Source organism: Cebus imitator, unplaced genomic scaffold, assembly GCF_001604975.1.
Source record: "Cebus imitator isolate Cc_AM_T3 unplaced genomic scaffold, Cebus_imitator-1.0 Scaffold11, whole genome shotgun sequence".
NCBI classification, from domain to species: domain Eukaryota; kingdom Metazoa; phylum Chordata; class Mammalia; order Primates; family Cebidae; genus Cebus; species Cebus imitator.
In genome coordinates, this window is record NW_016107326.1 from 10,928,438 (window position 1) to 10,944,113 (window position 15,676).

The 15,676-nt window shown below is 38.3% G+C and overlaps 1 protein-coding gene across 2 annotated transcripts in view; it reads right to left on the reverse strand.

The window, feature by feature from the left end:
- The window catches only part of DCBLD1 (discoidin, CUB and LCCL domain containing 1), a 66,509-nt gene that overhangs the window by 20,623 nt on the left and 30,210 nt on the right, over positions 1 to 15,676 (reverse strand). For both annotated transcript variants that reach the window (XM_037727535.1, XM_017497265.2), the window contains exons 3-5: positions 9,300 to 9,434; positions 7,673 to 7,724; positions 3,813 to 3,885 (exon numbers count right to left, since the gene is read on the reverse strand). In XM_037727535.1, the coding sequence (XP_037583463.1) occupies positions 3,813 to 3,885; positions 7,673 to 7,724; positions 9,300 to 9,434 (260 nt within the window). The remainder of the gene's footprint in view (positions 1 to 3,812; positions 3,886 to 7,672; positions 7,725 to 9,299; positions 9,435 to 15,676) is intronic.

Genomic DNA, 15,676 nt, shown 5'->3' on the forward strand with positions numbered 1-15,676 from the left:
GAGACAGAGTCTCACTGTCACCAGGCGCCAGGCTGGAGTGCAGTGGCATGACCTCAGCTCACTACAACCTCCACCTCCCGGGTTCAAGCAATTCTCCTGCCTCAGCCTCCTGAGTAGGTGGGACTACAGGCGTGCGCCACCACGCTCAGCTAATTTTTTTGTATTTTTAGTAGATATGGGATTTCACCATGTTGTCCAGGATGGTCTCGATCTCTTGACCTCATGATCCACCCGCCTCGGCCTCCCAAAGTGCTGGGATTACAGGTGTGAGCCATTGCGCCTGGCCTGGTATTGATTTTTTTAAATTCATATTTATTGAACCTGATTTTTGAAAATTCCCTTTTGAACACATGGTACAATTTATATTTTTATTTTCTAGCTATTTTGAAGTCTAAATCTTACTGAAAGGTAAATATTGGAAAGCCATATTACCTAGCCTATGTTAATTAGTAAATTATTTTAAACAAAATATACTTACTTAAGCAGAATAATGTAAATGTAATACTTCTTTAGGAAAGGGAATGCAATGGCCAGCTGCAGAGAATATCTGCACGGCTCAGGCAATTACAGGTGGATGGCATTATCTACAATAAAGATTTCCGAAGTTCACTAAGCCATAAACAATGGCCAACAGCTTAGTGTGAGCTAAGACTAAACAACTTTCCAAGTAACTATCAAATCATCCCAGAATTTTCTTAAATCTTCCTTTAGGAAAAATCAACTTATCCTAAAACAGTGTTGACAATGTTTTAAAAGGAAGTGTAACATAAAAGTAAACACTTTAGATTGCATTTAATAAAACATGAACCAAAACCAGCAAGGTAGAATAAAGCACATGCTTAAAAGTGTTGGCAGAATGAAAGTAAAATGTTAAATTATCAAATATATGCTTCTTTCTATCATGTGAATTGTTTCTGTGCTGCTATAGTACTCATAATTAGCATATCAATAATGTTTTCTTCATAAAATATACATTCTTTATGGAAATGTTGGAAACAATGAAAAAAAATCACTCACATTGTCATTATCCAGAGATAATCACTTGCCATTGTCATGTATTTCCCTCTGTTTTTTCTGGGTGTGTACAAGAGGCCCTGTTTCTCCCCTTCTCCTCCTAAACTGCAGCACACTACATGTATACTGTCTCTATTTTACAATACTTATTGAACATTTTTGGGAGAGGAGAATTGTTGAAACCAATTAATTAAGTGATATGTTCTGCTTAAAAACAGATGGTATAGTTAGCAGGCTGGGGAGAAGGTGCCAAGAGAAAAACTGTTCTGGGGGCAGGTGAGGCAGATCTTAAGAGAAGCCCGTATTCCTTCACTGGCATTGGAAACATATACCAATTTGGATGCTTTAATTGTCAGTAGGAGATAGAGCTACAGAATCTCAAAAATTCAAAAAGGCCTTTAAAGTTCCTCGCTCATACCTCCTGACAGACCACCCCTGTCTCCACTCCACAGCACCCTTCCCACACAAAGACAGTCTATCCCTGACAAATCATTGTAACATCTACACCTGACATTTCCAGCAACTAGGAAATCACTGTCTTAAGACCGCCTACCCCATTTTGCATTGTTCAATTATTCCTTATATGCAGCTGAAATTGGCATCCCTGTAACTTTTATCCACTGATCCCAGTTCTGCCTTTTGGAGCAATACAGAATAAACCAATGCCTTTTCTATAATAGCTCTGTAAGACAATATATTCTTCCCTGAGACAGGGCACCTGCTTCTTCAACAGCAACTCTAGTTATTTATTTTACAGATTAGGTCCTCCTGACCTACAGGATATGCTTTGGTTTTGCAAAGACTTTTCCAAAAAGACTTGCTGCAACTGAACACATTTCCCAAGATGAAATAAACCCAATGATCCCTGCTTCCCTGTATTCCCTCTTGTGGAAGCCCCCTGAATGCCCCTGAGTGTGAGTGGGAGCTGAGATTTTCTTCTAAGTCTATAAGAATATGGAAAAATTGATGGGATACCACTCCCATGATAACATTACACAAGAGTGTAATCTATCTTGCTAGGAGATGCCTTTCCTCAAAGACTTTCCCTTGTTTGCTTTGAGAATGCAAGTGGCCACGCTGAGGCCTAGATGGTGAGAGCTGAGGATGGCCTCCAGCCAAAATCCAGGAAGAAACTGAGGTCTTCAGTCCAACAACCCACAAGTAACTGAATGCTGTCAACATGACATGAGCTTAGAAGCAGATCCTTCCCCAGTTGAGCCTCCAATGAGACCGCAGCCCCAGCTGACACCTTTGTTGCACCCTTATGAGACCCTGAGGCAGAGAACCCAGCTAAATCATGTCCAGTTTCCTAATCCACAGAAAATGAAAGATAATAAATATGTGCCATTTTAAGCTTCTAAGTCTGTGGTAGTGTTATTATGCAGCAATACATATCTAATACATCCATGATACTGACATATACAAAAAAGGCACTAATCTGAGTTCTTTGAAGAGGGTAGCTTTCAAAACACAAATTTCCTTTCAGATAAAATCATTCTAAAAGCAAATAGTGCAAAACCAGTTAGTGGGTCAAATAGGAAACCTATTTGCCAGCACTTAACGGATCATGTAAGATCAACATCCACAGTAAGAAAAAACTATGCTATTTCTCTTATTGTACATAATTCTTACATTTCTTGCACAGAACAGGAAAATAATAAATAAAAACTTTCTATTGCTGGGGAAAAAAATGTCAACTTTTTATTTCTCAGTTCCCCATAGTCATTTAAGAATTGCCTGCACCAAGTAAATCTTCAAACTGAGGTAGTGTAAATCATTTTAAGAGTCAATTTATAGGTCAGATGAGTATCCTGTGTCAATCTTATAAATAAAAATATAGAAAAAAAGGAATGAAAAGCAAAATAAAATCTGCTGTTTCCAGAATCAGAATGTGCCAAAAGTGAAAATTAAAGTCAAGCTTTTTCCCCACACCACAGAGGATTTATCAATCACCTGAAACAAGTAGATAAAGGTTATTTTTCCCTAGGCATAAAAACACACATAAATAACTTTAAAAACAGTTTCATAACAATAGGTTTTTGCTATAGATAGTTCTAACTCAAGGCAATTCCCAAAAGCTAGGCTATAAACCCAACTACTTCAAATAACAATGTAAATTTTTAAAAAATCAGATACTAGATTTCCAGGACAGAAATCTGTAAATAGAAACAAATGGAGGATTATGTATCTGGAGATAGGACATGCAGTTTAGCAAAATAAATTCCTTGGAATTTATTTTTCTCTGGGCACAATGTATTACTACATAACCCATATAGTCTTACTGGACATAAGAACTTGATTTGCAAGGAGAGAGGGGAATAAGAGCAGGACAGATGGCTTCACTGGCCCCACATACAATATCACTGTTCTATGATGTGAATATTCATGTCCTTTGTCTATTACAGGAACCAGTGGAATATTAAAGAAATAAACCATAACAAAAAGAATGCAAATTTATAACCTCTTACAAAAAGTGGATGGAATAATACTTTCAGATGGTGAAAAGTTTGTTTTTCATTTCATTTATAGTATGCTTAACTGGAAATGCTAGAAATAGGAATGAATGCATGGGTAACCTTAGTTTTTATACTTATTTCATTCATTCTCAGAGAAGAGAGACTCATGCATCTGTCTGGAGTTTTAGATCTCATTTAACTTTACTCAGTAATTAATTTAGGCAGAGTAAATTAATTTGGAGTAAAGTGGTGTATATATAAAATGTAACATACACTTTAAGGAGTAAGTATACATACTTACTCCTTTTAATTCATTCTCTGCTATTACTCTCCATTACTTACATCTCTATATCCATCTACCATATTCCCAGAAATGTCTCCTGCTACGTCTTTACAACCAGCTGGGCAGAATTTGCTGGAAGAAGAAAAATAAAAAATTTATATTAAATTACATAAGCAAAAAATATTAAACTATACTTAAATTTTAAAGTATTTTCTGCCCTCCATATAATATCTTGCTTTAATGAAAACTTAGAAACCTGATTTGTGAAAATACAGATTGACCTACAATGTTCATCTAAAGGCAACTTTTACACAATAATTATTTGTTTTATATAAGGATTCACCATAAAGTCTATTAAACAACAAGCTTCCCTAATGCATTTTACTTGAGTCTAAGACATCCAATAAATATTTTTCACAAACAGGAACATCTCTAAACCTTATAGTACAATCTTGTTTCTATAAGAAGTGTTTAAAATATGTAACAATTTATGTTTTCTATGGATAAAAAAGACAAGGAAGAATATCCCTAGATTCTCTCCAGGAGGAGAATTGTGAGGAACTTTCACTTTCCATGTTATACATACTGTAATATTTCCATTATATTAATGGAACTGTCTGATAGAAATATAATGGCAGCCACATATACAAATTTAAATATTCTAGAAGTCACATTTTTACAAAGTAAAAACAGGCACAATTAATAATATATTCTATTTAATCCAACATGTTCAAATTTTATCACTTCTACATGTAATAAACAGAAATAAATACCAATAAGATATTTTATCTTCTTTTTTCATATTTAACCTCCAAAATCTGGGGTGCATTTTATACAACACACATCAATCTGCACTCACCACAGTTCAAGTACTCATTAGCTACCCAAGGCTAGTGGCTACTATATTAGACAGTGTGGTCTACATTAATTATGAAATACTTTTGCCATCAGAAAAACAGTATACACTTTAAAATTAGAATTCCAAGACCAGGGCGGTGGCTCACACCTATAATCCCAGCACTTTGGGAGGCCGAGGTAGGTGGATAACCTGAGGACAGAAGTTCAAGACTGGACTGGCCAACATGGTGAAACCAGTCTCTACTAAAAATACAAAAATTAACTGGGTGTGGTGGTGCACACCTGTAGTCTCAGCTACCCTAGAGACTGAGGTGGGAGAATCACTGGAACCGGGAAGCGGAGTTTGCAGTGAGCCAAAAATCCTGCCACTGCACTCCAGCCTGGGCAACAAGAGCAAAACTCTATCCTCCCCGCCAAAAAATTTAGGATTCCATTTATTTAACAGTCATTTTTCAATAAACTTTCCAGAAACATGTCATAGTATGTGGTGCAGCTGAAGGGTGTCAGGGCTAACAGCAGAGTGACCCAAGCTCTGGCACTACCCAGCTAGCAATGGGACCCTGATATTGCATATAGTCTCTCTTAGATTGTTTCTTCATCTCTATTCCCTTCAAGTGTCAACTTATCAGCAGGATATGAAGACAGCTATAAACATCTATAAAAAATATGCAAAAAGAAAGCCAAGGAATTAAAAGAATGTTGTCAGCTTTGAAGATGAATGTCATGTGCTCTTACTTCTATATATACACACCATTTTACATAATGTTTACTTGGTTTGTTTAAAAAGAGTGTACCAGCCCAAACAGATTCCAGAATAGAAGTTGTTTTTATTTCATTTCTTCTCAGTGTCCTCTTGCCGACTTGGCAAATTATATATGTAACAACTATCAAAACTATCCAAATAAATATTCCATATTTTTTCCCATTGACCTTTTGGAGTCCCTGCATTGCAGTAGTACTCAAGAAATTAAGAAATAAAAATAAGGGGAATTCCTATTACAGGTTCACAATTCCCTAAAGCCAATTCCCTTAGAACCAGCTGTATTTCAGAATTCAGAATTTCTTGGATTCTGGAAAAGCAAAACAGTTCTAATAATGTATATGGTGTAAGACCCCGGTGGGGCCTGCACACATTAATAAAAAAACATTAAAATACCTGTGTCAAATGCATGGTCATATTAAATAACACACATAAAGATTAAATGGTCTCATATTAGTCTAATTTTGCTGTCAAACAAATTTAAGGACACATTAATCAAGAATCACCACCAAATGAGTTACAAAGGCTTTCAAAGCTTTCTATACTTCAGAATTATGGATGAGGGCTTGTGGACCTGTATTAGTCACGATGCCTTATTTTTAATCTAAACACTATAAAATGGCTGGGCTAAAGCTGATCTGATCTGATCTGGTACCATAATGCCACCCTGTAAGCTTAGATATATTCCCTTTCTTTAGGAGAACAGGAAATGACCATTTGATGCCCAGAGACTCTTATCACCAACTGGGACTGTAGAGGTATAGCTAGAATAGATAATACTGGCATATGTGTATATTGGATGAACATTACTTTACAAAGCAACATTCAATTATTGCTCATTTTCATTTTTTCCCTCTATTAGACTTAATATTAGTTAACCCTAGAGTTGTTTCTGCACATAAAATAATTCGTTCATTAGAATGCCCAAATGTCTGAGACCATGCGCTCTTAAGCCTGACTTCCTGGCTATGCTTATGAGGTGTGTAGCCCTCAGCAAGTCTTAATTTGTTTGTACCTCAGTTTTTAGGATGTAACAGAACCTTCCTTGCAGACATGTTGAAATGTTCACAAGAGCTACTTATTCTGTGCTAAGTGCAGAGAGGTATACCGGGCACTACTAGGAAAGCACTCTAAAGAGTCACAGCTGGGTCCATGATTCACACTTGTAATCCCAGCACTTTGGGAGGCTGAGTGCAGAAGTTAGAGATCAGCTTGGACAACATAGAAAGACACCCATTTCTACAAAAAATTTAAAAATTAGCCAGGTATGATGGTGCAAGCCTGTTGTCCCAGCTATTTGGGAGGCCGAGGCAAGTGCATACTTTGAGCCCTGGAGTTTGAGGCTATAGTGAGCTATGATTATGCCATTGCACTCCAGCCTGGGCAATGAAGCAAGACCCTGTCTCAAAATTAAAAGTCATAGTTTTTGTTAGTGTTGTTGACAAGGATCTCTAGACCAGTGGTTCTCCACTGAGGGAAATTTTGTCCACCATGAGACGTTTGGCAATGTCTGGAGACATTCTTGGTTATTACAACTGACAGCTAGGACAGATGCCAGGGAGACAGAGGCCAGGGATGCTGCCAAATATCTAACAATGCACAGGACAGCCCTGCACTATAAAGAATTATCTGACCCAAAATATCAATACTGCCGAGGCTAAGAAATTCTGCTTTAGACTGTTTTACTTGATAGATGAGGAAATGTACATCAAAGTGGCTAAGTAGTGTTTCCAGTTAAAGTAAAGCTGGGTTGAAATTTTTCATCTTCTTATTTGCAGCAGGTTTTTCTCTAGTGATAAAGGCAAAATGCACCTCCTCCCAAATGAAAGAATTTTAAAAGTTATTCCCAAATACTGGCCAGGAAAAAAATACAGTCTAGATTTGGTAATGGGACCTATAGTGGAACTCAGGAGTCAGCAAACTATGGCCTGTTGGCCAAATCCACCCTACTGATGTTTTTGTAAATAAAGTTTTATTGAAACACGGCATGTCTGTTAGTGTATACATTGTCTATGGCTGCTTTTTTTTTTAAATATATTTTTTTTGATACAACAGCAACAGAGATTATATGAATAAATGCAACAGAGATTGCATGTGGAAAACCTGAAATATTTCCTATCTACCTTTGACAGAAAATGTTTGCTGACCTCCTGCTATATAAGAAACTACTTCAAATATTCCTCATTAGTTACAACATGAATGGTTAAAAGAACTTTAAGTACAAACATATCTGGTTTAATGTGAAGGAAAACAAAATATTCAGCAATACACGACTGCAACAGTCAGGATACCTGTATTTACCTGTATTCTGTCTTCAAATAATGGCTAGCTCGTTCCAAACATGTTATTAAATCTGTCATAAATAAAGATAACTGCAATTAACAGAATGGAAACTAGGTCACTCGTGCTGCAAAGCTTTCTTTTAAAATAAAAGAGAGTTTTTAAAAAGCATTTATTCACTATGTAGTTATCAGAATTTTCCTTTAAAAAATAAATACTGAGAATCACTGTCTCCAGTATTTAATGAGTTCCTTTCACTTCTTTTTTCTGCCACCAATGATGGTTTTTCAACATTATTATCTGGTAAATGATAGCAGAATCTATATTCAACAGAAAAAAAAGGCAATACTTGTTATTTGCTATCCACTACATGCCTACAAAGACTACGTGTATAATGTCCCCTGACAGGAACAAAATAATTTCAAAAGCCCAACATAGTTCATAGAGAAGGTTCCCACATTTTAATTCAACTTTTAGCCAGTGGTATCCAGTGACAGAGAAGCAAATGGTTACTTCTCTGAAAAGAAAACCTACAGCATACAAGCTTTCGTCAACCAGAATCAAGCATTTTAAGAAAGAAGGTGCTCTATAGAGTAATTTACAGAACCAAACTAATATTCAGCAACAGAGGCTGAGGTGAGGCTAAGACACAGTGGATCTCGATGCATTTAGATCAACATAGTATGGTTTCCAAAATATCCCACACTTACTGTAATAGTTCTTTGGGGGCAGCATATGATAAACACTGACCATGCAGGCACCTGCTGTGATTGGTCAGAGCTGATTGGCTAAGAGGAAAATGAATGGCGCACCTCATTCCCAGAGCTTTTCTGCCAGAGAGGACTGAGAGCAGAAACCTCTGTGACTATAAGCAGACAGGGTGTGGGCTGCACATAATTACTCTGAAACACAAGAGCCCAGGGTAGGAGCCCATGCTTCTCTCTCTCATCAGTGTTCATGTTTCCCTTCCCTTCTCTCACATACAAGTTTCAGCTTTACGGTTATCGCACTGTGTAACACTGACTTCTTCATCTTGCATACACCGTACATGCCTCCCTTGGTGGTGCACTGGTATGTGTTGGGAAGGGGCTCCCTGGTGATAAGTCTTGCCTCTGAGCTAGGAAGAAGGTTGGGAGAGGGCTCGAGAGAATACCCAGGACTTAAAAGGGTCAGGAGGGGAACACAAAGCTGCGCTATCCAAGGATTTTAGGAAAAATGAGATGAATCCTATCCCATGTAAGTCAACTGATCAATATGCTAATAAGCTTGTCTAACCCATGCCCCTTGGGCCACATGCAGCCTAGGATGGCCTTGGATGCAGCCCAACACAAATTCCTAAAGTTCTTAAAATATAGTTATAAAATATTTTTGCAAATTTTTTTAAGCTATTGTTAGTGTATTTTATGTGTGGCCCAAGACAATTCTTCTTCTAATGTGGCCCAGGGAAGCCAAAAGATTGGATACCCCTGTGCTACAACATGATTCAGTTCAGACCTAAATCATTTATAAAGATACAGTGCTCCTCCTTCTCTTTCGTATCTTAATTCTGCATCTGAGACCATAATTATGTCCAGGGATGGTGATAAATAGCAAAAGGAATTCTTTGACAGATATGGTTTAGAGATTTGTGTTGAGTTTTCTGTTATACCTGGATGGTCGCTGCTCGCATAGGTCAGCAAAAAACCCCGGCCAGAAATGTGGGATCCACTCTCAAAGCGGACGGTTACTTCACTTGTGTTCAGCAAGAGTTCTTTGGGAACAGTCATACTTCCACAGTACGGACCTAAAAACAAAGCATACTTATGGCACATTTCCAATTTTAGACCACCACAAATGATTGGTATACAGGATTTTTTTCCTTTAAAGGCCAAATTTATTAGACAATACATATGTATGGTTATAATCTTTACCAACTGAAATTTCGCTTAACACTCAGACTGATAATTTCTGACTGATGTGAACTTGTATATCTCCTAAGCCAAGAGGGAAAGGGGCTTACTCTAGACAAGCAATAAGGTAGAACTGGTTAACTGTGAGCAATCCAAGAGATAGGTTTTGTTTTTTGTAAAAAGAAGACAAAGGTCAAACACATTAGGTAGTTAAGGAAATTTTATTACAAAAATGTTATTCTAGGGGCCTCCTACATTACTCAAAGAAACTAAAACATCATTTTCTTCAGGGAAGTCCAAAAATTAAAAGACTTTGCAATGCATGGTAAGAATCTTATTCACATGCAGCATACACATTGATATTTCTTTTACAGTAACTTCTGGTTAACCCCCAAAATTAACTGTAATTTGTAAAATGTATACAAAAGCTTTTGAAATACTACAGTACAAATTTTACAATTAAGGATATAACATTGTTTCCAGAATAAGTTCCTTGAAAAGCAATAGGGAACTCAATGAACTTTTAAAGGACAAAATTAGATTTGGAGCTTAAAATAACAAAAACTCTTCCTAAGACTACTCAAAGTAAAGTTATACTTTTAAATTGTCATTTTGAAAGTAACATATGCAAGACAATCTCTATGAAATAGGTATTAGCAAGCAAATTTTGAAGAGAAGTATTATTTATTAACTTCTCTCAAAACAGTATGGAAACAGTCAACAGCAACAATAACAATCAGGTTAAATAAGGAAAAAGAACAAAAGAAAAAGACTGCTCCAAGTCAATATGAACAAAACTGGGTTATACTAACCAGAACCAATAGAGACAAAACTGCTTGATATGGTTTGCTTTGTCCCCACCCAAATCTCATTTTGAACTCCCATGTGTTATGGAGGGACCTGGTGGGAGGTAAGTGAATTATGGGGAAAGGTCTTTCCCGTGCTGTTCTCATGATAGTGAACAGGCATCATGACAGCCAATGGTTTTTAAAAAAGCAGTTCCCCTGCACAAGCTCTTTTCCATTGTCTGCTGCCATGTGAGATGTGCCTTTTGCCTTCCAACATGATTTGATGCTTCCCCAGCTATGTGGAATTTTAAGTCCAATTAAACCTTTCTTTTGTAAATTGCCCAGTCTCAGGTATGTCTTTATCAGGACTAATACAGTAAGTTGGTATCAGTAGAGTGGGGCACTGCTGAAAAGATATCTGAAAATGTGGAAGTGACTTTGGAACTAGGTAACAGACACAGACTGCAACAGTTTGGAGGGCTCAGAAAAAGACAGGAAAATGTGAGAGAGTTTGGAACTTCCTAGAGTCTTGTTGAATGGCTTTGCCCAAAATGCTGATAGTGATATGGACAACAAAGTCCAGGCTGAGGTGGTCTCAGATGAAGATGAGGAACTTGTTGGGAACTGGAGCAAAGGTGACTCTTGTAATTTTTAAGCAAAGAGACTGGTGGCATAGAGAAAGTAACTTTGAAATTGAGATCTATGTAACTTTGAAATTGAGAGAAATGATTTAAGGTATCTGATGGAAAAAAAATTCTAAGCAGGAAAGCATTCACAATGTGACTTGGGTGCTGTTAAAGGCATTCAGTTTTATAAGGGAAGCAGAACATAAAAGTTCAGAAAATTTGCAGTCTAACAACACGGTAGAAAAGAAAATCCCATTTTCTGAGGAGAAAGTCAAGCCGGCTGCATAAATTTGCATAAGTAATGAAGAGCCGAATGTGAATCCCCAAGACAATGGGGAAAATGTCCCCAAGACAATGGGGAAAATGTCCCCAAGGCATGTCAGAGGTCTTCAAAGCAACCTCTCCCTTCACAGGCCCAGAGGCCTAGGAGGAAAAAGTGGTTTCCTGGGTGAAGCTGAAGGTCCCTATGATGTATGCAGCCTAGGGACTCGGTGTCCTATGTCCCAGCTGCTCCAGCTATGGTTGGAAGGGGCCAATGTAGAACTTGGGCCGTGACTTTGGAGGGTGCAAGCCCTAAGCCTTGGCACCTTCCACATGGTGTTGAGCCTGCAGGTGCACAGAAGTCAAGAAGTGGGGTTTGTGAACCTCCACCTTGATTTCAGAAGATGTATGAAAAATGCCTGGATGCCCAGGGTCGAAGTTTGCTGCAGAGGCAGGGCCATCATGGAGCACCTCTGCTTGGGCAGTACAGGAGGGAAATGTGGGGATGGAGCCCCCCCACACAAAGTCCTTTGGGTACCAGCTAGTGGAGCTGTGAGAAGGGGGCCACCAGACACCAGAATGGTAGGTCCATTGTCAATTTGCAACATGTACCTGGAAAAGCTGCAGACACTCAATGCCAGCAGGGAGGGGGGCTATACCCTGCAAAACCACAGGGGCAGAGCTGCTCAAGACCATGGGAACTCACCTCTTGCATCAGTGTGACCTGGATGTGAGACATGGAGTCAAGGGAGATCATTTTGGACCTTTAAGATTTGACTGCCCCACTGGATTTCAGACTTGCATGGGGCCTGTAGCCCCTTTGTTTTGGCTAATTACTCCCATTTGGAATGGCTGTATTTACCCAATGCCACCAACCCCACTGCATCTAGGAAGTAACTAACTTGCTTGTGATTTTACAGGATCATAGGCAGAAGGGACTTGCCTTGTCTCAGATGTGACTTTGGACTGTGGACTTTGAGTTAATGCTAAAATGAGTTCAGACTTTGGGGGACTGTTGGGAAGGCATAGTCGGTTTTAAAATGTGAGGACATGAGACTTGGGAGGGGCCAGGGTCGGAATGATATGGTTTGAGTGTCCCCACCCAAATTTCATCTTGAATTCCCACATGTTGTGGGAGAGACCAATGGGAGGTAATTAAATCACAGAAGAAGGTCTTTTACATGCTGTTCCCATGACAGTGAATAAATCTCATGAGATCTGATGTTTATAAAAAAGGAGTTCCCTGCACAAGCTCTTTTCTCTTGTCTGCCACCATATGAGATGTGCCCTTTGCCTTCCACCATGATTTGAGGCTTCCCCAGCCACATGGAACTGTAAGTCCAATTAAACCTTTCTTTTGTAAATTTCCCAGTCTTGGGTATGTCTTTATTAGCAGCATGAAAATGGACTAATACACTGCTAAAGATTCAGATGATCATGACACAACTAAGCATTGCCCTTCTGGTATAAAGGATCCAATTACTCTCTGTTCCAAGTTCCACATTCTGAAGATGTGATAGAATAAGAAAGAAATGCTATATGCTTACCCTCACATGCCAAATTTCTAGCATTCCCTATTACTAAATTATAGTGAAATCTAAATAAAAATGATCACTTTCCTCTTTAGAAACACCATCGTATGTAATTACTTACATGAGTTAATACTTTCAAATTACTTAGAATAGTATCTAGCACATAGTAAAAGCGATATAAGTGCTTGTTAAAGAAATGAATACATTAAAAAACCAGTCATATCTGTTTTCTCTCTAGACTGAGTTCCATGGTGCAAAGAACTTTTATACCCATCCCTTTATCTCCAGCAGACTGTATAGTCTCTGGTAGGTGACAGCCTCCCAAAAACTGTTTGAATTGAATTGAAATGCTCTTTTTACAACAGTTTGTAAAAGCCAAACCCCACTAAAAGATTTGTAAAATATTTTAAATCTTGTCACTTTGAAATAGTATGGAGAAGTCAGGAAGAGAAATGTAAAGAAGCAGGAAAAAAGTAATTCATGTAAAGAATAATGTGGATTTTTATAAACTAAAATATTGCTCACAAGCACAGCAGATAGGCCATTCAGACTAAATTTATTTATATAATCAGGTAGAATGATAAGCAGTTTTGCAAAGTTAAAGTGAGTCAGATTGCTATACTTGACTTTTCCAACTTATTCCGTTTATTTTACATATGTTTGAAATTCTTTTGTTATTTGCGCTGATAAGAGGGTTGAAGATACTTGCTTTGTAAACCTAAGGATGAATAAGAAGTAACTAGTAACTTGTCACTTTAAATAAATTAGAATATTTTCAAATAACATTTTTTATATTCACCCACTAATATACGCCTCTCCAAATGGTGATGATGATAGTAATCTCTCCTTAAATTTCTATAGCATTCCAAGGAGTTCTAATAAAAACTGTAGGTGGCCAGGCACAGTGGCTCATGCCTATAATCCCAGCACTTTGGGAGGCTGAGGTGGGCGGAGTCAGGAGGTCAGGAGTTTGAGACAACATGGTGAAACCCCATCTCTACTAAAAATACAAAAAATATTAACTAGGCATGGTGGTGGGTGCCTATAATCCTAGCCACTTGGGAGGCTGAGGCAGGAGAATTGCTTGAATCTGGGAGGTAGAGGCTGCAGTGAGCCAAGATCCCACCACTGCACTCCAGCCTGGGCAACAGAGCAAGACTCCATCTCAAAAAACAAACAAACGAAAAATGAAAGCTGTAATGTAAGCAAGTTTAAATTGATTATCAGTGACAAGTTGTTCAGATTTTTTTTTAGATTTTATGAAACAGTTGAAAGGAAAAGTTGCAGAAGTATACATATTTTACACAAATAAATAAAAGTATATACCATCATACTAAGTTGTCGTGCAATACATATGATTTCCTAGACCAAAAACATGTAAATACAGTAAAACTCTAATTTGGTTTCATCCTCCCAGTTATGACAGACACGAAAATATTTCTGGAAGCAGTTCAAAGAAGGAAAATATAAACACATACCCCTTTAATTACCCTTACCACACAGACATCAATCCCTTTCATATTCTTATTACTGTACTGCAAAATTGTAATGAAATTCTAGAGGGGGTAAGAGATACCCTCTCTATATAAATATCACAATTGAGAGGATTTTTGTTTTTCTTTTTTTTTTTTGAGACAGGGTCTTTCTCTGTCACCCAGGTTGGAGTGCAGTGGCGTAACCACAGCTCCTCCTGGGCCCAAACAATCCACCTCAACCTTGCAAGTAGCTGGGATGGGACTACAGGTGTGTGTCACCATGTACAGCTAATTTTTTGATTTTTTGTAGAGATGAGGTCTCACTACGTTGCCCAGGCTGGTCTCAAACTCCTGGTCTTAAGCAATCCTCCCACCTCAGCCTCCCTGAAGTTCTGGGATTACAGACATGAGCCACAGCACCTGGCCTGAAGAGTTATTTTGATCATTTCATCATAATCACAAACATCAGAATAGCAAGAATGAGTTTTAATTCAGGGTGGGGGATAGGGGTTGAATACTGGCTATAGTATTGCCTACAGCAAAACATCCAAATTATTGCCTGTCTCAAGGTCTGACAGATGAAAATTCCTTTTCATAGACTAGAAGTTAATAACTACATTCCTAGAGTTAAAAGGCAAGAGATAAAAATGGAAAAATATGATAGCACTGAGAGGGAAAAACAATTAATGGGAAACCATGGAAAGACCCTGGGAATCTGTCCTAAGGATGTCCTCAGTGTTCGGCCAGACTCCTATAAAGATAATCTCTCATTTTATAAAAGAAAATCTTTCTCTGCTCATCCTGGCCCACGTGACATACTTCACTGTTGGTATTCTCGGAAGGTCTTCTGACTTTTAAAGAATGGTCACCTATATTTAAATGTTTACAGAGATAATTTCATTGAAAACCCACATGAGAGTTTGGTGACTTCTAACTTTGATTGTGGTTATATTTTTGGGCCCAGGCAGTGTTATTGGATAGGCTTCAGTTCAGTCAGACTGAAATCCAACCCCTCCTTAAAAATAGGATGCACAGTTTTGCATGGATGTTTGCTTCAGAGCCAGCAGTGCTGCGTGTTTTAAAGCACTTGGACTTGCCATCTAACTTCCTACATTCTCTCGCTTCTATCTATCCTTGTCTGCAAGGCGGGTTCCATCTTACTTTGCAGTCACAAATTCCCATCAGACGGGCACAGCAGTTAGTCAAGTAGGTAGAAAAATCAGGAAAAAAGAAAAACTTTTATCTTTTGTGGAATGTAACTGGCGGCCCCATATTGTGGGAAGAGCTATCAGAGATACCAAATAGAACAGCACCATGGCATTTGGCCCCAGACATGAGACTCTAGCAGACAATGGGCTGATTCCTTGCACAAAGGGAATAAAGGGCCAGGAACTGTAGGAGTTGCCTTCTTTGAGCACAGTAGGCCAGTTCCTCTCAGCACATTCCCTGTTTGG